General features: G+C 38.0%; 1 protein-coding gene across 1 annotated transcript in view; it reads right to left on the bottom strand.

Moving 5' to 3' along the window:
- Positions 1-22,928, bottom strand: part of CCNI (cyclin I) — a 24,643-nt gene extending 1,715 nt beyond the window's left edge. Inside the window, 7 exon segments of the mRNA XM_084883604.1 lie at positions 6,010-6,240; positions 6,531-6,671; positions 6,811-6,885; positions 9,913-10,041; positions 13,403-13,504; positions 13,506-13,559; positions 22,349-22,928. Coding sequence (XP_084739730.1) covers positions 6,010-6,240; positions 6,531-6,671; positions 6,811-6,885; positions 9,913-10,041; positions 13,403-13,504; positions 13,506-13,559; positions 22,349-22,420 — 804 coding nt within the window. The 5' untranslated portion in view covers positions 22,421-22,928.

Genomic DNA, 22,928 nt, shown 5'->3' with positions numbered 1-22,928 from the left:
TTACCTATCATCTTGGGAATTCTGCCCAAATGCAGTATTTTAATATAAATATCTTTGAAACTTGCATTCTGTATTTGCAATTATATGCTGAACATCTTCATGAAAGTAAAATCGTGAGCTCTTGTGCTCACTGCTACATACCCACATCTGCTTTGGTCCAGTCCATTCTCCTGCCTCTTCTAATCTCTTCAGTGATTAAAATTAAGAATTGAAGGAAGAAGCCAGAGGCAAGAAAAAAATTTAAATAAGAAATGGGAAAGGCTTCTGGGCCTTGAGAATAATTTAAGTATTTTCCTTTTTTAGACAGTAAGTGAGAACTTTTGACAAGACATATTTTTGTAGAAAAGTAACAGGCTTGACAACACTAGGAAGAAATGTTTTTGTTTAATTTGGGAGTTAAGTCCTTGTTACCCTTGAGGACAGTTTAAATATCAATCCTTCCTGAAGCCACCCTTGACTCCACCCAAACTCCAGAATCATCTGTTTCTATACCAACTTGACATCAAAGTCAATCACATTGTATCAGCATGATCTATTTAAACATTTAACTTTTCTATTATAGACTACAAGATCCCAAGATCTTTTGGAAGGCCTTCAAAATCTTACCTCTGGTAAAGAGTCATTAGTCTCTTGGCCTTCTGTTCTCTGTAATTATAGCTGTACTCAAAATAATCTTCTTCTAGCAACATATATTTCTTCCCTATTCAAAATTCTTTGGTGGCACCCCATGCCTAACAGCAATAAGCTCGCTTCTTTGGCTTATTAATAAGGTCTACACAATCTGACACCAGCCTTCTTATCCATCCTTATTTCCTAACATATTCCAATTTGTGCTCTCCATTCCTGCCAAATGGGCCTGCTCTCTATTCTGTACAAATCTTGCCCTTTCTTACTTTACCCTTACTCATCCTGTTTCTACTTGTTGAAATTGCATTACCTACCTAATACCTTCTAGATCTGGCTAATTACCACCATCTTTCTGGAAGCCTATCTTGACTATTTAACTATCAAAGGTTAACTTTTCAGTCATATATTTCATAAGCATTTTTGGATATTTCTTAACCAAGTTTTATCCACATATATATATATATAACCTGTAGCACACAAGCATGACTATTTGCAATACCACAGAAAAATAAAGAAAAATAACACACTTTACAAGAACACATGTGGTCACAAATTGTTTTTATCTCTAAATACATTCATTACTTGTTAACCAGGAAAACAGTGGGACAAAGCACACAGAAAAGGGATGGGATTTCAAAGTTCCTTAAAGCAATTGGTACCCTATCCAGTACTTCAAGAAGCCTACAAAAAAGAGGTGATAGAAATAAAAGAAACTGGGAAGTGAAAAAAGACTGTAGTGTAAAAACTATTTCTAAAAAGTAAATACCTAGTGTAATAAACTGTGCCTTAGCAAATGAATGATACTTAGTGGCCTAGAAAAATACAAGTACTACAGTGCTGGCTTCAGCAGCACGTATACGAAAATACAAGTACTACAAATATTCTATTGCTTTAATCATTAGGCATAATATCACAGCAAATTATGAAAAGAGATGAATTTCAAATAAAAAACTATGTTACTATAATCTTTCTCTGTGAAATAATGGGTTGTTACAGAGATGAGAACTAGCAGAAAATTATACAAATAGCCCTAGCTGGTTTGGCTCAGTGAATAGAACACTGACCTGTGGACTGAAGGGTCCCAGTTTCGATCCTGGTCAAGGGCACATGCCTTGGTTGTGGGCTTGATCCCCACCCCATAGGGGACATGCAAAAGGCAGCTGATCAATGATTCTCTCTCAACATTGATTTTTTTTCTCTCTCCCTTTCTCTCTGAAATCAATAAAAATATGTTGTTTAAAAATGATAACAACTAAAAAGAAATTAGAGATTAAAACACTGAAAGTTTACAGGGTAGATGTCCAAATAGTTTACTGCTGGAAAGGGGGGACAGAACAGCAAGACTTAAGTAATAGGTTCAGTTGAATTTGGGTTCACTGCACAGTATGAAGCTCTGAGAAATCCTACTGAAACAGTCTGACCTTAGACACCTTCAAGAAGAACTGGGAGATCCTGGTAAGGATAGTATGCTTCTTTAACTCACGACTCTAATTTTTGTATTATACCACAGTAAGGAACATCTATTTTGACTACTGCCTGGCTAGTGATCGAGAGACCACTACATGAATTTGGATGAGGTTTAACATCCTAAGACTATCAAGGAGGGCCTCATCAGTCAGGAAAAGGAGGATACTGAGGCTAGCCACAGAAAGTAATGAGAGAAGGGGTAAGAAGAGAAAAGGGCTTAGGCATCTCAGAATGGTGACTAACAGGTAGCATACGAGCTAATAGGAATGGGGAAACTAGGAGGGACAAGAGGAAGCTTGTTTTTCAAACCAGGGAACACTCACTGTAGTTTTAAGTCTGGAAGGAACACAGGCAGAGCTAGTGACAGTGGTCTCCGCATAGCACAAAGTGTCTATGATGAGCCACTGACAGTCCTCTCAGAGCAAAAGGGAGCATGTCAGAAGTAATTCCTACACCAGAATCAGAAATCCAGAGGGAATATCTGATATTACTATGGCTTTGTCCCAGGTCTAATCACAATGATTACCGAAACCGGTTTGGCTCAGTGGTAGAGCGTCGGTCTGCGGACTGAAAGGTCCCAGGTTCGATTCCAGTCAAGGGCATGTACGTTGGTTGCGGGCCCATCCCCGGTGGGGGGTGTGCAAGAGGCAGCTGGTCGATGTTTCTCTCTCATAGACGTTTCTAGCTCTCTATCTCTCTCCCTTCCTCTCTGCAAAAAATCAATAATCACAATGATTACCTAAACACAGGCGAATTTAGCGAAGACAGAACTGAATCTTGAAAAATCAGGAGTCATCAGGTTTGGGCCACAAGGGTTGGCCACCAATCCAAGATGATTTTAGAGAACTGCTAAGATCAAATCCCAAAGTCTCTAAAGTTTCCTGACCTTGTTTTTAACTATCTCCCCCATTGTAACTTGCATACTACATGGGGCAGACTTTCTTTTTAGAATCACTGTATTCCCAGTGCCTAGATCATAAAATTCCAAATAAATGTTTGTGGACTATAGCTATTTATATTATATAAAAGAATGGAACAGTGGTTTTCAAACTATATCCAAACAGCTTACAGAAGGGAAGAGGCCATGTTGAGTAGGACTTTGGACCCAAAAGGTCTCTGTCCCAAACACATAATCAAGTAATACTTTTCTATTTTGTATTCTGGGATTGTGTGTTGGGGGTGAGGGGAAGAGTTCCAGTTCTGCAAAAACTCTAAAAACCACTGGACTGGAATCTTTAAGGTTTGTGTGGTATTGAAAAAGCACGGTGTTTTTGTCTACTTTTACTACTAAGGAGTCCTGTGTATCTCTGAAAAAGCCTCATGTTCCCTGGACAACAGGTATAAAATAAAGGAGTTGAGTGAAATTATTTCTAAGAAGATGCCTTCAATTCCAAGCTTATGATACTCCTTCAGTAAAAGGGGAAACAAGACTCAGTGAACACTTCCTTCTTCCAGCACCAGACTTATGAGAGAGAAGCAGCAGCTTCTCCAGTGTTTTTCAGTAGAGAACAGCCCTTAAAGCTACAAATACACATGCTATTTAAAGCATTCTTTTTATTTATGCTTCAAAGTCTGTCCTTTCTCCGTAATAGTAACACTTCAAAATTTTCTGTGTTAGCTTGGGAATAGGCACAGAGACCAAATCAAGTGGCATTTAGAAGGATGTCATTTGTTTGAATAAAAAAAATTCTATATAATAAAAGCCTAATATGCTATGTGTCTAGTCATCTGTTCAATCAAAAGTGTAATATGCTAATGATATGCTAAAGCCACTCAACCCCTTGCCATGATGTCCACTGACCACAAGGGGGCAGACAACCAGTCAACCAGTTGCTATGACATGCACAAGGGGGCAGAAGCTGGGGTCCGACCAATCAGGACTGAGCAGGACAGGCTAGACATGCCATAAAGCCCTTCCTTGGTCTCTCCCCAGCTGGCCAACCTCCTTCATCCTCCCAGGTCCCAATTATGCACTGGGGGTCCCTTAGTCTGGTCTGTGCCCTCTCACAATTTGAGACCCCTCAGGGGATGTCAGAGAGCCAATTTGGGCCCGATCCCACGGGCCAGGCCAAGAGACCCCATTGGTGCACAAATTAATGTACCAGGCCTCTAGTAAAATATAGCATAGGTGGTTTTCTATTAATGCCCATTCCCTACTGCCACATATGTCTAACATAATGTAATATAATGTAATGGTTAATATTAAATTTCATTTTTCCAACACTCTAGGTAGGCAAAATAAATTTTCTGTCCTATACTATTTATATATGGTATGATGGTTTATGATAGTTTCTAAACCTTCTCACGAAATAGCAACTTTCTCCTAGGACTGACTTTCAACATAGCATTTACTTCAAAGGAAATGAACACTGCTCAATGATTTCAATGTAACATATGCTATTAAAAGAATCATCTCACTTATAAAGAAGAAATACCCTTATTACATTAACATCACATGTCCTAGGAATAAAGAACAAGCTGAACCATGCTAAAAACAGTGGAACAAAACACACAGAAGAATGGTAGTGCTCTGGCTAATGTGTTACTCTGATCGCTACCCTTTTTATAAAAAAGCTTGACTTTCTCTGCTCACAAACTAGGACCTGAAATTCTCAAAGCTGAGAGGTAGCCCTTGTATGTCTGCTGACATTTACAGCTCACATCTGTAACATGATTAGTTATAACTAATTTATACAAAACACCAAACTCAAGTATTCTCATTTTTCTTTTATAATATTCTCTTATAAATTTTATTAATAAAACTGCAGTCTCTGCTAAAATTAGTTTCTATATTGAAAATGTGCCAAAACCAGTTTGGCTCAATGGATAGAGCGTAGGCCTGTGGACTCAAGGGTCCCAGGTACAATTCCAGTCAAGGACATGTACCTTGGTTGCGGGCACATCCCCAGTGGGGGGTGTGCAAGAGGCAGCTGATCGATGTTTCTCTCTCATCGATGTTTCTAACTCTCTATTCCTCTCTTCCTCTCTGTAAAAAAATCAATTATATATATATATATATATATATATATATATTTAAAAATGTGTTTATGCTCAGAATTTAAGCCTTTTCTTGAAACAAAATCCAATAAAACAAATAAGAATAACTACTGCCAAATGAGAATAGGGACATATAAAGGGAAAGTAAGTTCATAAGTCATTTATGGATTCAATTGGCAGGAGTAGGTTTGCAGATCTAAATCTGTAAGTTCTACTTGGTCACAGGAGTAGAACTAATAATAATTCTCTCAAAATAATTAGTAACATATAGCACCACTATCAACTTTCCACTGGAATGATATTTTTCCCACTAAACCCTTACATTTTATATAGATGGCTGATAAAAATCTAAATGACCCATAACATTTTATACCAATTTGCAAATACAAGTGATGGACTAATCTCAGGCAAAAACAGGAACTATTAGGACTAACCCTCTTTCAGAAAGAGAGCTTCTACTTTCCAAAAACTCTGGTACAAATACTTCACTTTCTAACCTAAAAAAAACAACTTCTTACAATTTATGTTTTTGATGCATCTTTTATAAAATGAGTGAAGTATGGAAGTACTACAATGAAACCTACAAATGCAGCTAGGAAGATTTTTCATACAAAACTAAAGGAAAATATATAACTGAAAATCATATTAACTTTTTCAAGACTCTTAAAAGATTTTAAGTAATCTAGAAGGGTTTAAGGTTTAAAAGAATCAATAAATACTATATAAGCTTTACAGAAGAAAAAAGATTAGCCCATAAATTTAAAGTGTAAATTACTCTTTACCTTTACCTACTCTTAAAAATGGTTTGCCATTTTAAGATTAGAAATGTCTCTTAGTGTTATAACCATCTAGTAATCCTATTTATCCAAGTAAGAGATACACTTGAAATGAACACCATTTAATTAGACTGACACCTACCTGTGCTTTTTGAAGCAATTCAATTGTAAGGGGAAGCCAATCAGGAATGAGTTTCTCCATTTCCAAACTAACCATGGCCAGAGCAAGCATGGATCCTTTGAATTGCAGAAGTTGGTTGCAGGCCATACAGTGAAGAAGTTGCTTGGTTAGGACTGCCAAATGTTGAGATGGGCTCAGTTTAGGCAAACTGAAAAGTAACTGAGGCCTAGTTGACACTGCAATGGCATGGAACTGGTAAAAATAAATAAATAAATAAATATAAATAAATAAATAAATAATAATAATAAATTAAAAAATCACAAGACCATCATTCTAGTTTTACTTAAATGTCTAGGTAAATTATGTATAAAAATTTAAGTTTGAAATGTTAGTTTCAGTGATTTGACATACACCCTTAAATTGCTAATTTTTCCTTAGCTAAAATTCAGAATAAAACAAATGAGCAGGCAATCTACTTTTCAAGTTACTGAAATAGGATTATATATTCAAATAAGAAAATAAAAAACTTCAGGTATATTTACAATGTGAAGAAAATCCAATGGTGTGGCTGTGTGAAGGTCCCAATTCAACTTATCCAGAATAATTCTCTCCATCCTCAGAATTTCAGATGAAGAACATCCACAGAAACTGTCTCTTGCCAACACCTTCAGTACTGGAATTCTCTATCCAAACCAAAGAGGGACAGGGAGGAAAGGACAGAAAATTTTCATTTTTAACTTTCGTTTTAGTAAACAAAAAGCAGGTGAATAAATGGAGAGAAATATTCAAAAGAGAAATAATTAATTTTTAAAAAAAATTTACCTCATCTTCCTCAACAGTCTTGGCAGCTAGGAAAAAACAGCTGATTGCAATGCAACTCAAGTATTTTGGATGGGCCTACAATTATAAAGAGTGAAAAAGCAACTTCAGTGATTCTTCAAAAGTTAAGAGTTTATTTAAAAAAACTAGGTAAGCAGATAAGTATGCATATATTCGATGGAAAGCAATTCATTTGATTCCCACCCGTTGCTTTCTAAGATCAGTTGACTTTTAACTTCACAACCCTAGCCATTTGTTATTCTATGGAAAGACTAGCATCATCCCATTGCTAGAAGTTCAACCAACGCTAGTTAGCCAAAGTTCATTTCTATCCAGCAGACAAGAGCTTGATTTTAGAAGACAATTTGTTTAATAAACAAAATTCTCCAAAGTAAAAAAAAATATTAGTGTATGTGTATTTTTAAGCTAGTTTTATTCTCTTTACCTATCCATCAGTAAAATTAACATATGAGGTGTTAGGAGAATTAAATAGAAGAAAATACATACAAGAAAGCAATTAATAAATTTCAAATGCTTTAAAAAAAAATTATAAGATGATAGCCGACAAGTAGAAATGTTCTAATCATTAATGTGCACACATACAAAATTATATATTCAAACTCCATTATAAGAATGAAAGGATCCTAAATATATACAGAATTAATCAGTGGGTTAAAAGAAGTTCTTGGGTTTGACACCCATAGTAGGGTTGGAATTTGCCTGTTTTCCATATCTACAATAAAGTTAGTCCACTTCCTACCTTACTGGTAGAATAAGGGTTTGCCAATCCAGCATCAGAATCCAGTTTTAAGTAACCAAAACAACTTAGTCCTATTATATTGTACTAGAGGCCTGGTGCAGAAAATTCATTCACAGGTAGGGTCCCTAAGCCTAGTTGCAATCAGGGCCATTTAGGGGCCTTGTGGCTGCCAGTTGGGGCCTTTCTTCATTCCGTGCCATGCCCTGGTGGTCAGAACATGTCATAGCAAGCAATTGAAACTCCCGGTCTCTCAGTTCAACTCCCAAGGGGACACTTTGCATGTTAGTCTTTTATATGTATAGATGACAGAGGTAAGTTATACAGCACAAAGAAAGCCTGTATCAACATGTATTTTATACTTCAATATTACATTCATTTCTGTGAAACGAGAGACCCTTCCAATGATCATAGTACAACCCTGATTAAGTAACTTTTAACAAACATGCCAATGACCACTACGCCTCAGTACAAGTGGCATACTGTCTAGGAATCTTAGACTAAATTTTCTGCCTGTATGTGATAATAAAAGCTGGTCTAATACTACCAATATCTTAAAATAATCACTACTACTAACCAGTTAATACAGTTCAGAAAGTACTTCCATAAATATTGTCATGTCTATTACATCTTTTTATAAATGAGAAAACATGTCTCAGAGGTTAGAGACACCAAGTGATCTAGGAAGTGAGCCAGATCTTGTTGCTAAGATAGTCTTCCAGATTCCATTATTTTCCCATGTATACAACATATCAAACCCACATCTATGAGGTAATCAGAGTTCATTACAAAGATCCCAACAGTTAATAACTTCAAGTAGGCAACGCAACCCCTGAATCAAGGGCACAAAAAAATAAATAAATAAAAATAATAAAAAAAATAGTAATATAAAGACTCCCAGCAGCAAATGTCTGGTTTTAAACTAACAGTAGTTCTTAGTCCTGGATGAACATCAGGATGTATTCTTCACATACAAACATACAGATCTTATGTATTAGAGATTCACAATCAGTAAGTCTGGGAGAGGACTCAGGGTCCACACTTTTAAAGAGCTTCATAGCACTTTATTCTGCACAGCTAGGATTAACGTTCCACTCTTTGCTGTAGCCCTTTTATTTAAATTTTATTTAAAGTTTAAGTGCCTTTATTTAAACTATGAATACATTTTAGATTACTTCAATGCAGACTAACCATCTGAATTAACAGTACTATATCTGATGCTAACAACATGACAGGACCCATTAAATAAGAAATATGAAAAAAATCAGATTATACTTGGCAAAATTGTTTCAAAACTTGCCCAAATCAATTTAAAACATTTAATAAGGTCAGTAATCTTTTCTTTAATAAAAGCTATAAGTTCATTAATAATTTTTGAAGAAAGTATGACCCAAGAAAAGATACTGACCTTAAAAGCATCTTTTTCTATGAAAGGGAGGTTAGTTGTTATAGGGAGCCAGGATGGAAGGGTGGGGGACTTGATACTGAGATAAAAGTAGGCATCTCAGATACAGTAACCCCGATTTCAGGCAATTAGTATCACTGTAATTAAGGTTTTTTAAAGTCTCTTAAGAGTATTAGTTTGAAACATAAAAAGCTAACTAAATAGCCATCCAAATGTTTCTATGTTTCATACCTAGTAAGAAAGAGTATAGAAGAACCCTCAGTACTGAATTCATAGTTCCCCCAGCTTATATAATCCTAGACATACAAGTAACAATTGAATTGCTTTTTAAATTTTTTATGCCTTGACATTAAATAAACGCTAACTTTCTGCTTTAAATCTGTTGAGGGTCCAATATGACTGATTCTGCATAATATAACCAAAAATGTACCAACAGGGTCAATATAAAACATATTCATATATTTGCCATTCAACAAAAATACAAGTTATTTTATGACAGTTCAGTTCATCTTGTTATGCTCCAAATGTATACCTCTAGAAAGTATATATTGTTCAGAAAACCAGACAATATTCAATAAACAAGTGACAGAAAAATGTGTAATAGGCTTATACTTTTCTAATTTGATTCAGTGTCCACATTATGTAAAAAGGTGACTAAACATTCTGCCAATGCTATATGGTGAGCAATAAAATTAGATAAAAAAATTTCACAAGTTAAGCATAAGTTAGGAATACTCGTAGCAACAAAATTACACAATTAGAAACATTCCTGAAAATTTAAAACAATAAAAGACATCATGCTTTCTTATAGGTACATGTATCAAATCCACGAAGGTTTTCCTATTCCTTTCCATCTTATAGAATGTTTACTAATAGCCAAGAGTTTAGCATATAAAGCCTCAAACAGAGGCTGTGTTTAAGTGTATCCTAAATAATTAATTACCTTTACAGTAGCTAAAAACCTGTCCAAAAGACTGCTAGCCAGAGCAAATGTTTCTGGATAAAGGTTGAATTGGTACTTGAGTTTGGCCAACCACTGAATCACTTCATCTCTCTGGGATGGAGAAACATTCTATAAGGGAACAATTAAAACATAAAATTAAAATAAAACAAGAAAAGTTTCAAGTTATCATCAAGAGTATGTTTAGAATTCTCTCTTATAAAAGGTTAGCAAGAGCTATGCAATAGTGTTTAAATGTTAAAAATGTTTTCAAGTTTATTCAAAATCTAGCAAATAAGATAAATGAAGATAAAAATTTATATATTAGGTATAGCATTTAACATCAATATCTAACATTCTCACCCTAGCTGGCATGGCTCAATGGATAGAACACTGGCCTGGGAAATGAAGGGTCCCAGGTTCAATTCTGACCAAGGGCACGTGCCTGGGTTGCAGGCTTGATCCCCAGTAGTCGGTATACAGGAGGCAGCCAGTCAGTGATTACCTCTCATCATTGAGGTTTCTACCTCCCTCCCTCTCCCTTCTCTAATATCAATATATTTTTTAAAAATCTAATATTCTCACTTTATTAAATAAAATATTCATTATGTCATCTCACCATTTACTGATAATTATGTTGAAGTTTTCAAATAATATAATTTTTAATTTAGATAGCACTGTTATTAATTGATAGCAATTTTGGAATTAAGTTTTTCCAATTCTTGAGAATAATATAGTGATTTTCTAAGACAACAAATAATAGTCATTAAATTATCTTAGGAAATATAAATAGACTACAATAACAGAATGAGATAGCCCATTAAAAACAAAGCTAGCCCTTCATTTCAGCTGGTTGGAACATCGTTCAGTAGATCAATTGGGAGGCAACCCACTGATGTTTCTCTCTCTCTCTCCCCCTCTCTCCCTCCCTCCCTCCTTCCACCTCCTCTTCTCTAACGTCTTCTGGTGATGATTAAGAAAACAAAGCTACAGTCAACAGGAATAAATAAAAGACACAAGGGACAACAGACAAATTACATTTTAAAATGATAAAAAATACTGAAGAGGAAAAGTCACCTGAACTAACTTACTACTAGAGAGATTCCACAAACACAATGCACATTGTTTCAATCTTCCTATATCTTATTTTTTAACTGCTGAGTGAGTATAGGCTTAATTTTTAGAAGGTACATACTTTAAAGCAATAATGGTTTAGATGCCTTTACTCTTGAAGCATCATAAAAATAAAACAAAACAAATCTGGCAACACTTAATCTACTAATATATAAAACAGATCCATATGAGTACTACTTCTACCAGGTAAACACAACAAAGTACAGAAATGACTCTGAGATTAGTAGAGGAGTATTTTCAGTGAGTATTCCAAACAAATAAAGGTTTAATCCAACCTTTTGCTTCTTTTCTCCAATTCCCTCTTTTTACCTTACTCTTTCCCCCCCACCTAAATCCTACTTCAAGGATCTCTCACAATTCTCTTAATTTTCATCTCCTAGCCCTTAGTTTAGGATAGTGGTTACACCCATAGCACTCTACTTTCCTTTTGAGATAACATTATAGTTTCTTGGTGATTTGGCTAAGTTCTCTTGGGGTAGGGTTGTAACATTTTTGTTCACTGGCATATAATGGGGTCACAGTACACATTCATTAAATGAACACTGATGATCATTTCTTTATAATTCATCCAGGTTAGAGACATTCTTTTATATAATAATAGCACTTTTAAGTATAAGATAATTTCGCCACATGCTTTTTGGGGGATTAAAGAATGGTAAAAGTGACATGCACTTTTAGATATTTCCAATTTATTTTTCCAAGTGCTTTTCATATACAAACATAAAACTGCTTCAAGCTGTTTATATAAAGACGGCTTCCACTATTTTGGAACTCTTAAGGAATCTTAAAGGCCATCTAATTATGTGGTTTTCAAATAGAGGATCTTAAACCACTGGCTACCAAGCAAATCAGAATAATTTAGGAGACCCTTCATAGTGAGTGCTTCCAGGCCCCACCCACACCCACTGGGCTTGCAGTGGCAACTGTGGAAATTTGTATTTTTAAAATCTTCATAATTTTATTAACATGCATTCAGTTTGGGAAACACTGATTCAGTCTAACCATAAAACGTAAAAGTTCTAACATCTCTGATAAGTGATCCTCTGCTTTGGATATTTGTTCATTCCACTGTGGAAAAGCTATATAGATTATTGGAAAGTTTTTCTTCACTATATTCACAATATTGTCTTAAATTGAATCTTAACCTGCTTTTCTAGTGGTCACTTGGATTGGTTCTAGTTCTAGCCACTGGAATAATATAGAATAGAGCCATTTCGTATTTTAAACAATAGCCCTTTAGTTAAAGACAGGTGTTAAACCCATAAAATCATCTCTTTTCCTGATTAAACATCCCTTGCTCTTTAACCATTTTATGTTTGACATGATTTCCCTTTTACCATTCATTTTTTTTCTATATATATTCTTTTTAGTGTGTGTCTTAAATTGAGACATTTGTCATGAATGAGCAATAAAGTAAAACTATTACTTCACTTTGTCTTAGATTAGTTATTTCATTAATCTAACCCTATAATTTGTTTTGTTTTGGCAGCAATTTCATGTTGACTTATACTGAACTTTTGCTTTTTTTAAAAAAAGGGCATATAACCAACAGTAGTTGAGACGTCAATTGGCTATCTCCCTAGAAGCTTCCAACGTTGTATTACCTTAGTTTACTTGAACTCCTCATAAATATACAAGAAATATGGTGCTTTTTTTGTTTTGTTTTGTTTCGTTTCCTAAAGACAATGATATATACTCAGCTTCCATGGCTAGCTATTTATGTAGAAATAAAGGCAGCTTACTACTGTACGTATTGACTATTGGAGGGAGTGGCTATATAAACACTCACTCTGAAGCCTCAGACTGACCTGTTGGCAAAGCCACAAACTTAGGGCTGTTGGCATAATTAAGCTTGACCTTATGAAGCCCCCTAGATCCTATCTGGTAGCTAATGGGCTGTGGGAGGTGCAGTGAAACTCTTAAGAACATTTTAACTATGGTGACCACTACCTTGTTTACCTCTGGCTATAAAATAAAGGCTCAGCTTGCCCTCTGGATCTCTCTCTGTGGCCTTAGAGACCCAGCTATGTTCTCTTGCCTGTCTTTTCTCAATCCTTCACCGCCTTCACTCAGGCTCACCGAACCCTTGGCTGTGCTGGCTCGGCACAGACTGAGGAAAGAAAACAGACATACCTATCTTCCTAAAGCTGTAATTCAAATAAAAATAAAACAAACAGGCAAACAAAAACAGTTCGTTCTTGTTTTGTTTCTGAATAAAACAAGGAAATATTTCTAAAATAAAGAATAGAGCATTTCCTTTAAGTGTACATAATTCTGTAGTGCATGTCAAGATACTATATACGACAGCAGTACGCTTATTTCTAATAAAAGTAATTTATTTAAAGAGAAATATCAGTACCTTGTTTGTAGGCATTTTCGGCACATTTACCTTCCACATCTGACCTTCCCTAGAGATTGCCTTTTCCAAAAGGAAAGACAATCTCTGATTTTCCAAAGGCCCTGGAAACTTCATGATATCCTTTGGTTCTGCCTGGCTCCCAGCTTGATGTAGCTACCTAGAAAATCAAACATAAGACAATGCTCTTTAAGTAATTATAGAATAAGGAGAGCACTGCAAAAATATGTTGGCTCTTATTAAGCAATTCATAAAACAAAATAAGATTATTAGGCAGTATAGGATTTTATAGCTCTTTAAAATATGTATTAAAAATTTACAATAGTTATCTACTGCATTCTCACCTTAAATTGGAAACTCAGTTATAAAGAGAAAACATGGCTTTATGACTGATAGAACTCCTGGACTTTGATCAAACTATATTATTACTGTGTCAAACTTTGACAAAGAATTTTAAGTCATGAACTTTTTATTCTAGGAATTCTTAGAAGTAGTAGTCCCAAATATTCCTCTTAAAAAAAAGTTACATCAATTACATTAAATCCAACCCACTGCCACTTAATCAGTATAAAACCATCACTTAAGTATGAAACTTTTTAATTTTAAATTTATTTGATTTTCTTCATTAATTCTCATGGTTCAAAAACACAAATAGCATAAAGAAAAGGCATTATGAAACAATCTTGAAATGAGCTTCCAATACAGTGTCCACTAGCCTCATATGTGAATATTTAAATTAGAATTGAATAAAGTTAAAATATAACTCCTCAGTCACACTAGACCCATTTCAAGTGCTCAGAAACTACAAGTGACTAGCAGATATGGCATTAGACAATACAAAAAAGGAACATTTGTATCAATGCAGTAAGTTTTATTGGGCAGGGTTGATCAGTAAACTCAATAGTAAGATGACTTGCACTCTAAATCGAGCAGCAAGTTTAAAGAGCCACAGTTTAGATCAGGCAACTGAGAGTCCAAGAGAAATTTCTGAAAAAATAAAATTTTAAAGGGAAAACTAGTTTTGAGAGTTATGACTGTGTGTAGAAAACTGAATTGAGAATTGCTGAAGACTTAGATGTGATGAAAAGCTAACAACTGGAAAGGTAACTTCAGAAAAATAAGAAGGTTATGTAAGAAGGTAAATATAATTATACACCACATTATTAACACAGCAATAATAATGAAAACACTAAACGGGATTTCAATAAACGTTATTAAAACTATATGTTGAGAGGATAATGGATGTTGAAAGACAGAGTGAGAGCTAGATTTATACTAATCTAAAATATAAAAAAATAGCAGTAAGGCTATTTGAAAATATGATCTTAAATAACAAGCTGAACAGGTAAGAGCTGATAACAATTAACCTTTAGAGAAAAGTGTGAGGAGCCCTGCAGAAGGGAAATGCTGTTTTTTATTATAAACCTCCTATAACTATTTCAGCTCCTCAGCTATGTACCTGTATTCTGTATGTGCTTCAGAGTTTGCTTGTTTTCTAAAATTATAATTTAGTATAGGAGAAAGCAGCTTCCTACTCTCTCCCATACTAAATTATAAATTCCTTTGTGATCACACCTACTAATATCATTTTTTTTTATTTATTAACCCACTGTGCCCACAGCACAGTATCTTGATGAAATAGGGACTCAACCAAAAGTTCCTTTCAACCTTTGGGACTAAAAAAAAGTAAAACAAGCCCAAATTTAATCTCTCTTTAGCAAGCCAAGTCTTCAAATGTTTGAAGGCTGCTAATGATATCACTAATTCATCTTTTCCATATCTGAAAAACTGTTCAAGAGTTCCTCAAATGACAAGATGTTTGCTCTTCTAAATTAGCACCAGTTTAACTGCACATATGCAATCTAAGATTAGCTATTTTTTAGAGGCCACAACACGCTATTTAAGTATAATTTATGGTCAATTATACAACTCTTAAGTACATCCCCTTTACCTGCCCCATCCAATTGTGTGTGGGAACTTGTTGCCTTTTGAGGGGACAAGTGGATACATTGAATAGACTCGCTATAATTTCATTTGATGCAGGCATAAATGGTAACCTTAGAAATAAAGTATAAACTAGATGACCACCTGTCAAAAGATATTTAGAAAAAACACCTATATTGAATGGACATTGAACTTCACAGATTATAAATTCTTGTAAACTTAATTTTAGTCTATAATTAACTTTTTTCAAAACTTCAAGTTTACTAGTTTAGCCAAGGTGGCTCAATGGATTGAGTGATGTCCCATGAACCACGAGATCATTGGTTCCATTACCAATCAGGATATATGTCTGGGTTTCCTCTTTCAATCCCTAGCAGAAGAGGGGAGCTGATCAATGTTTCTCTCTCTCCCTCCTCCTTCCTCTCACTAAAATCAATGTAAAAAAAAAAAAAAAAAAAAAAATTAAAAAAAGAATCACACAACTTCAAGATTTTACTTGACTAATTATTTATTTCATTCCATTAGTTTTAGCCAACCTACTCAATGCACTCCAATGGCTGGCTGCCCCTGGTGATTACTTTTCCCCTACAATGCTTCCTTTGAAGATTATTTTTAGGGAGAACGTAAAGGGAACATCAAGAAAAATACGGTCAGGTTCAAGAAATTCATATTCTCCAATCTCCTACCAATTAAGGTCCTCAGTAAGACATCCATTATTTAGATGCTTTTATCAACTTTTTTAAAACAAAGAATTCTGAGTCAAAGCAGAAATCACAAAGGAAATTATAAAATACTTTGAGATGAATGAAAAAAACTACCTAAATATCAAAACTTATGGGATGCAATGAAAGCAGTGCTTACAGACAAAGTAATACCTGTAGATGCCTATATTTTTAAAAATCAAACTGTATCTAAAGCAAGCCAGAAGAACAAATATCAAAGTGGAAATGAATAAAGTAAAGAATAGAAAAGTCAATGAAACCAAAGTTGGTTCTTTGAAAAGATTATCAAAATTGGCATCCTCCACCCCAAAAAGTTGTTTGTTATACTGGCAAACCTCTACTACACTGGCCAAGGAAAAACAAAGGACGAAGTACTAAAATCAGGAATAAAGTGGGGATATATTACTACCTACATTACAGAAAGGATTATAAAGAAATTTTATAAACTATATACAAATAAATCAAATAATTTAGATGAAGACAAATACCTAGAAACACAAACCAGCAAAACTGATTTATGAAGAAACAGAAAAGCTGAATAGCCATATAACAAGAAACTGAATTAGAAAACAAATTATCGTCAAAGAAAAGCCTATACCCAAATGGCTTCACCAAACATTAACAGAAAAATTAATACAAATTCTTCACAAACTCTTCCAAAAGTAAAGATGAGGAGCACTTCTCAACTCATTTTATGAGGCTAGTTACTTATCCTGTTACCAAAACCAAACAAAAACAACATCACTAGAAAACTATATAGCTCAGTATCTCTTCTAAATATACAGAGCCCCAACAAAATACTAACAAACTGAATTTCCCAACATAAAGATTATACACCATAACGAAATGTAATCTAGCACAGGAATGCAAAGTTGACTTAACACTCAGAAATCAATTCATGTAATATACCATATTAAGAGAAGAGAAAGGGCCCTAGCTGGTTTGGCTCAGAGGATAGAGCATCACCCTGTGGAATGAAGGGTCCTGGGTTCGATTCCACTCAGGGCACATGCCCGGGTTGCGGGCTCATTCTCAGGTTGCAAGCTCAATCCCATGTGGGGGCAATGCAGGAAGCAACTGACCAATGATTCTCTCTCATTATTGATGTTTATCTCTCCTCTCTCTTCCTCCCTGAAATCAATATATTTTTAAAAAGAGAGAAGAAAAAGGAATCATTCTCTGCTCACACTAAGATGTAAACAAAAGGAAAGATTAAATTCGCTTAAACTTTTTTTTAAAATGGGCTATAAATAATGCAAGTGAAAGACAAAAAGAATGGAGGGCATCTGTGGGGATGCTCCAGATTAAATGACTATAGAATCTGACCTTAGGCTGATCTTGTATTGGAGAAAGAAAAATGCTAAAAAGGTAATTTTTGGGTCAAATGACATAACGGGAACATGGACAGATGAGATAAAAGTAAACATAGCAGAAAAAAGTGTGACAATATTAAGAACCACCAATTGGTTGTTACAGAATAGTTATGGGGATGTAAAGCACAGAGAACATAGTTAATAAAATATTCTAGTAACTAGGCATGTTGCAGGATGGGTGCCAGATTTATTGGGGTGGTCAATTATCTATATAATAAAAGCCTAAGCTACCCTTAGGCTAAACGACCACTCTGATGTGCACTGACCACCAGGGGGCAGATGCTCAACGCAGGAGCTGCCCCCTGGTAAGTGCAGTGGTGATGGCAGGAGCAGCAAGCTGAACTGAGCAATAAGGAGCATTGATCAGGCAGGGCCATAAGGAGCAAGGAGTTCCAGAATGCAAAAGGGATGTCTAGGCCCAATCCCCAGAATCAGGCCTAAGCTGGCAGTTGGACATCCCCTGAAGGGTCCCATACTATGAGAGGGCACAGGCCAGGCTGAAGGGACTCCCGCCCCAGTGCATGAAAGTCGTTAACTCTCATTGAGTTATGTAATATCTGGTCAGTGGGGTGTATACCTGAAATTAATATAATGATCTATTTCAAATGTAATGGAAAACATAAAATGATTTTTAAAAAAAGTAAATGTAACAATGTTAAATTTACTAAAATAATATGTTTACTGTGATTCTGGAAGAGAATATCCCTATTCTTAGGAAATACATACTAAAATTTAGGAATAATGAGCCATCATGTACACAACTTATACACATACATACATTGGGGATGGATGACAAATGATAAAACAAACAAAATGTTAATAGGTTAATTCAGGTAACGGGTTTCTTTTTGAAATTATTTAAAATGTATAAAAGAAAAAAAAAAGACAATTTATAGAAGTAACTTATATTAGCAGGCTATTATTTACATTCTTTTTTCTTTTAATCCTCACCCGAGGATACGTTTTACTGACTTGGGAGAAAGAAACATCAACCAGTTGCCTCCCATACATGTCCCAACCAGGGATAGAACCCACAATCCCTGACTGGGAATCCAACCCGAAACCTCTGGTGTATAGGATGACGCTCCTACCAATTGAGCCATGAGGCCAGGGCCTATATTCCATTTTTAATCTCCAGTAAGATAGATAATATAATACAATGGAGAAAGCACTGGCTTAAGTTTTACTTCTTTTACTGGCAGAACACAGCCTATTTTCTAATAAGTAAAACAGATTGAGTTAGATGAATAATGAATCCTGCTAAGGAATAAAATACAAACACGTAAGATATAATTTTACTGTTTTATGTAATGGAATGTTATAGTTGTATCTTATTATATTGCACATTGTTGGTTACAGCCAGAATTTTGAATGCTCAGATAGAAAAGTCTAAAGGAACTAAAAACCAAAAAGGCTGTATTTTGGTTGGCATATTACACACACTTCTAACTTTATGATAGTTTCTTTCATATTTCTTACCCCTTTTTTTAATTTGATTTCAAAGAGAAAGGAAGAGGGAGAGATAGATGAGAGAGAATCATTGATTGGCTGCTTCCTGCAAGTCTCCCACTGAGGATTGAGCCCACAACCCAGCCCTTGACTGGAATAAAACCTGGAACCTTTCAGTTCACAAGTCGACACTATCCGCTGAGCCAAACTGGGTAGGGCTCTTCTCTCTATTCTTTCAATTGCTACTTCTGTTTCTTTCTCCATGTTTATCAAATAGCTTACTGTCTAAGTGCAGTTTATAAAATCCTATTGTACAGCATAAACTATATTATATATCTACTAGAGGCCCAGAACATGAAAATTTGTGCACTTAGGTGAGTCCCTCAACCCCGCCTGCACCAACAGTCCAGGACCCCTTGTATTTGCCTGCTGGAAGTTGGCTCTCTCCCAGAACACAAGCCCTTACTCCTTACTGCCTTGCCTGCCTGCTCGTTGCTTCTTACCACTTGGCCAGCTGCTCCTTAGCCCTGCCTCAGAGGCTGGAGAGGCTCTCGCCACTGCGCTAGCCAGACATGAGTCTGGCTTCTGGCTGAGCGGTGCTCCCTCCTGTGTTAGGCATCTGCCCCCTGGTGGTCAGTACGCATCATAGGGACTGGTCATTCTGCTGTTTGATTTGCATATTAGGCTTTTATTATATAAGATTATATAGGATATATGGGGCCTCCTGCTCATCTGAGAGAAACTATTGCACAGTGATGAATATCTATCTAGTAAAATAGTAATATGCAAATTGACCACCACTCCAACACACAAGATGGCCGCCCCCATGTGGTCAAAGATGGCCTCCCCCATGTGGATATATGGCCACCACAAGATGGCCAGAAGGGGAGGGCAGTTGGGGGAACCAGGCCAGCAGGGGAGGTCAGTTAGGGGTGACCAGGCCTGCAGGAGAGGGCAGTTGGGGGGGGACCAGGCTGGCAGAGGAGGGCAGTTGGCAGGGGGTATCCAGGCCTGTAGAGGAGGGGAGTTGGGGGCAACCAGGCTTGCAAGTGAGGGCAGTTAGGGGTGACCAGCCCTGCAGGGGAGAGCAGTTAGGGGAATCAGCCGGCAGGGGAGAGGCAGGGGAGAAGTTAGGTGTCGATCAGACTGGCAGGGGAGTGGTTGATCATGCTGGTAGGCAGAAGTGGTTAGGGGCAATCGGGCAGGCAGGCAAGCGAACAGTTGGGAGTCAGCAGTTCTGGATTGTGAGAAGGATGTCAGATTGGAGAGGGTGCAGGCTGGCTTGAGGGACACCCCACTCCCCAACCCCGCCCCATGCACGAATTTCATGCACTGGGCCTCTAGTATAATATAAACAACTTCACTAAGATGGAATTATATTTACTGTCATTATAACTCCAACTATATTAATTATTCTGTACTGGTGCTGACTTCTGGATCTTAAGTTCATCTTCTGAGATTGATTTATTAATGTAACCATACAAGAACCTCATGTTCTAATATACTTTCTTGACTTTATGCCCTTAACATAATAATGAACTACATTACCTATAATTCCTAAACAGGCTGCTCTCTTTTCCAATCTCCATGCCTTTCCACAGTTCTTTCAATTTACACTTGTGATTAACAAGTAAAAATAGTGAGTGCGCCCTAGACGGTTGCTCACTGGTTAGAGCATAAACCAACAGACTGAAGGGGTGAGGGTTTGATCCAGTCAAGGGCACAGACACTTGACGATGTACCTCTGGGCAACCAACTGGTGTGTCTCACACAGATGTTTCTGTCTCTACCTTTCTCTTCCACTCTCTAAAAAAAATCAATGGAAAATATATCCTCAGATAACAGTTAACAACAAAAACAGTGAGTGCTACGTGGCCAGGTATTATTCAAAGTCTGTCATATTAACTGATTTAATCCTCACACAACCTTATGAAGTTGGTATTATTAAGTTCATTTTAAAGATGAAGAAACATGCAAAGACATGTGAACACTTTTCAAAGCATTATACAATCAGAATAAGCCAGTACACACACTGTGAGCTTCTAAACTTGACCGGAAAATGTTGCAGAGTTCCATTTTAGCCTACTAGGATGTCACACTGCCACATAAACTCAGTCATCTATAAGGCAAATCATCTTTATTTCGCCTTCCCAACACACTAATTCTACCAGTCTGCTCTTCATCAGCATTAAGATTTTCCTGGTCCAGAAACTCAAGACTCACTCATCTGGCTGGTCCCAGATTAGCAGCATTCTGTCTTACTCTATGTATCCACTCCCTTCAGTTTGGCTGCCACAAATGACCTGAAAAGCTAGAAAGAGATAATACCACTGTTAATCTTTTCGACAGATGCATTTTCAGAACAGAGACTACCTGATTGCTTGGGTTTAAACTCTGTCCACCGGGTTCTAGCTGTGCCATCTACGGAAGAAGTTACTTCATTTTCTGAAGCCTCAGTTTCCCTCATCTGTGAAAGGAGCCTCCTCAATGAAACCTGCCTCGGAGTCCTTGAGGACTCAGTGAGTTGCAAACAACTTCCAACAGTAACTGCCTGATAAGCCTCAACAAGTGTTATTACCACCATGAGACCACAGCCTCACACGGCTGCTGAAGTGCTGGCCGACTCCTCAGTGACAGGACAAAGGCTCACCAGCTGAGCTTAGCAATCTGAGGTTTTTCAATCTGATGCCATCCGGCCTCCCGAGACACTTTCCACTGTTTTGCTATCCAATTCTCCACTCCTTCCACTAGGATCACCAACAGAACCTAGAAGAGCTCAGCCGTGTCCCTTCCTCCCTTCCCCCAGCCCCCCCAAAAAAACTCGCTATTTTTTTTTCATCTGCCCTTCAGGGTGCAACTCAAATCTCACCTCCTCTTCCATTTCCCCCACCCACACCCTGGGTAACGTTCCCTTTCTTCTGTGTTCACCCCATTCCCTGGGCAAGCGCCCCGCTTGCTTGGCGGCAATGGGAACCACCTCCCTCCGGCGCTCTCCCCGCCATGAGCGCCGAGGTCTCCGGGTGGGAGGGAGAGTGAGTCCCCTTCTTTGTGCACTAATGCAGGCTCGCCGAGCACAGAACATGCGCGGCAGCGCAGGCAATCTGCAGTCCTTACAAAAAAAGTTACTCGGTGACCAAAAAAAAAAAAAAAAAAAAAAAAAAAAAAGCCCAAAAGGAAACAAGAGGAACAGAGCAGATCTGTTGGCAAACTGGGCAGGTGCCGAGTTTGTTCTTATGTGGACGCGGCGGGGGAGCGTCCGGAAGGTCCCCGCGAAGGCGCGGGCGGGGGGTGAGGGGGAGATGTGGCTGGAGGGGGGGATGCTGAGGGAGGGGGGATGTGATGGGGGGGGTGAGGGAATTGGGGGGCGGGGAGGTGCTGTGGGAGTTGGGGATGGGAGGGCCTCGGAGGGCGGCGCGCGCGGGTCCCGGGACTCGTGCAGCCCCCCGCCCCCGCCCGCTCACCTTCTCCTCCTCCTCTTCCTCCTCCTCCTCCCGGGCAGAGCTCTTGGCCTCGCAGGAGTGACGCTGGGTCATCCGGGGTCCCGCTACCACCTCATCTTCCTGGGCGCGCGGCGGCGGCGGCGGGGCGCGCGGGACCAGGGCCGGGCGAGCCGACTGAGGAGGGAAACGAGGGGGCGCCGGGCCGGGGCCGGGGGGCGGGGGACCTGGGAGTCGAGCAGGACAGCACGGCTGCGGCCGGTGGGTCGGTCAGCGAATCAGTTCCATGACGACCCCGGGCCTGAGGCCGCCAGCGCCGGTCTCGCTCCTCCGACGGCCGCCGCGAGTGCCCGGGTGGGGAGGGGGCTCCCTCTCTCCATAGGGCGGCGGGGGCCGGGGAGAGGCGGGGAGGGAGACCGGCTCTGCCCCTGCCCGGGGGAAGCGCCTCCAAGGGGAAATGGTGAAAGGGAGGAAGGGGGAAAAAAGGAGAAAAAAAAAAAAAAAAAAGGAAGGGGAAGGGGGAGGAAAATAAGAAAGAGCGAGACCGAGGCGCTGCCGCGTCCGCTCGCTCGCGGGGAAGGCTGGGGCGGGAGGGGAGGGCGGA

The sequence above is a fragment of the Pipistrellus hanaki genome, assembly GCF_964339955.1.
Source record: "Pipistrellus hanaki genome assembly, chromosome: 1".
NCBI classification, from domain to species: Eukaryota; Metazoa; Chordata; class Mammalia; order Chiroptera; family Vespertilionidae; genus Pipistrellus; species Pipistrellus hanaki.
Note: the sequence above shows the minus strand (reverse complement) of the source record. Positions and strands in the feature narration are given on the sequence as shown.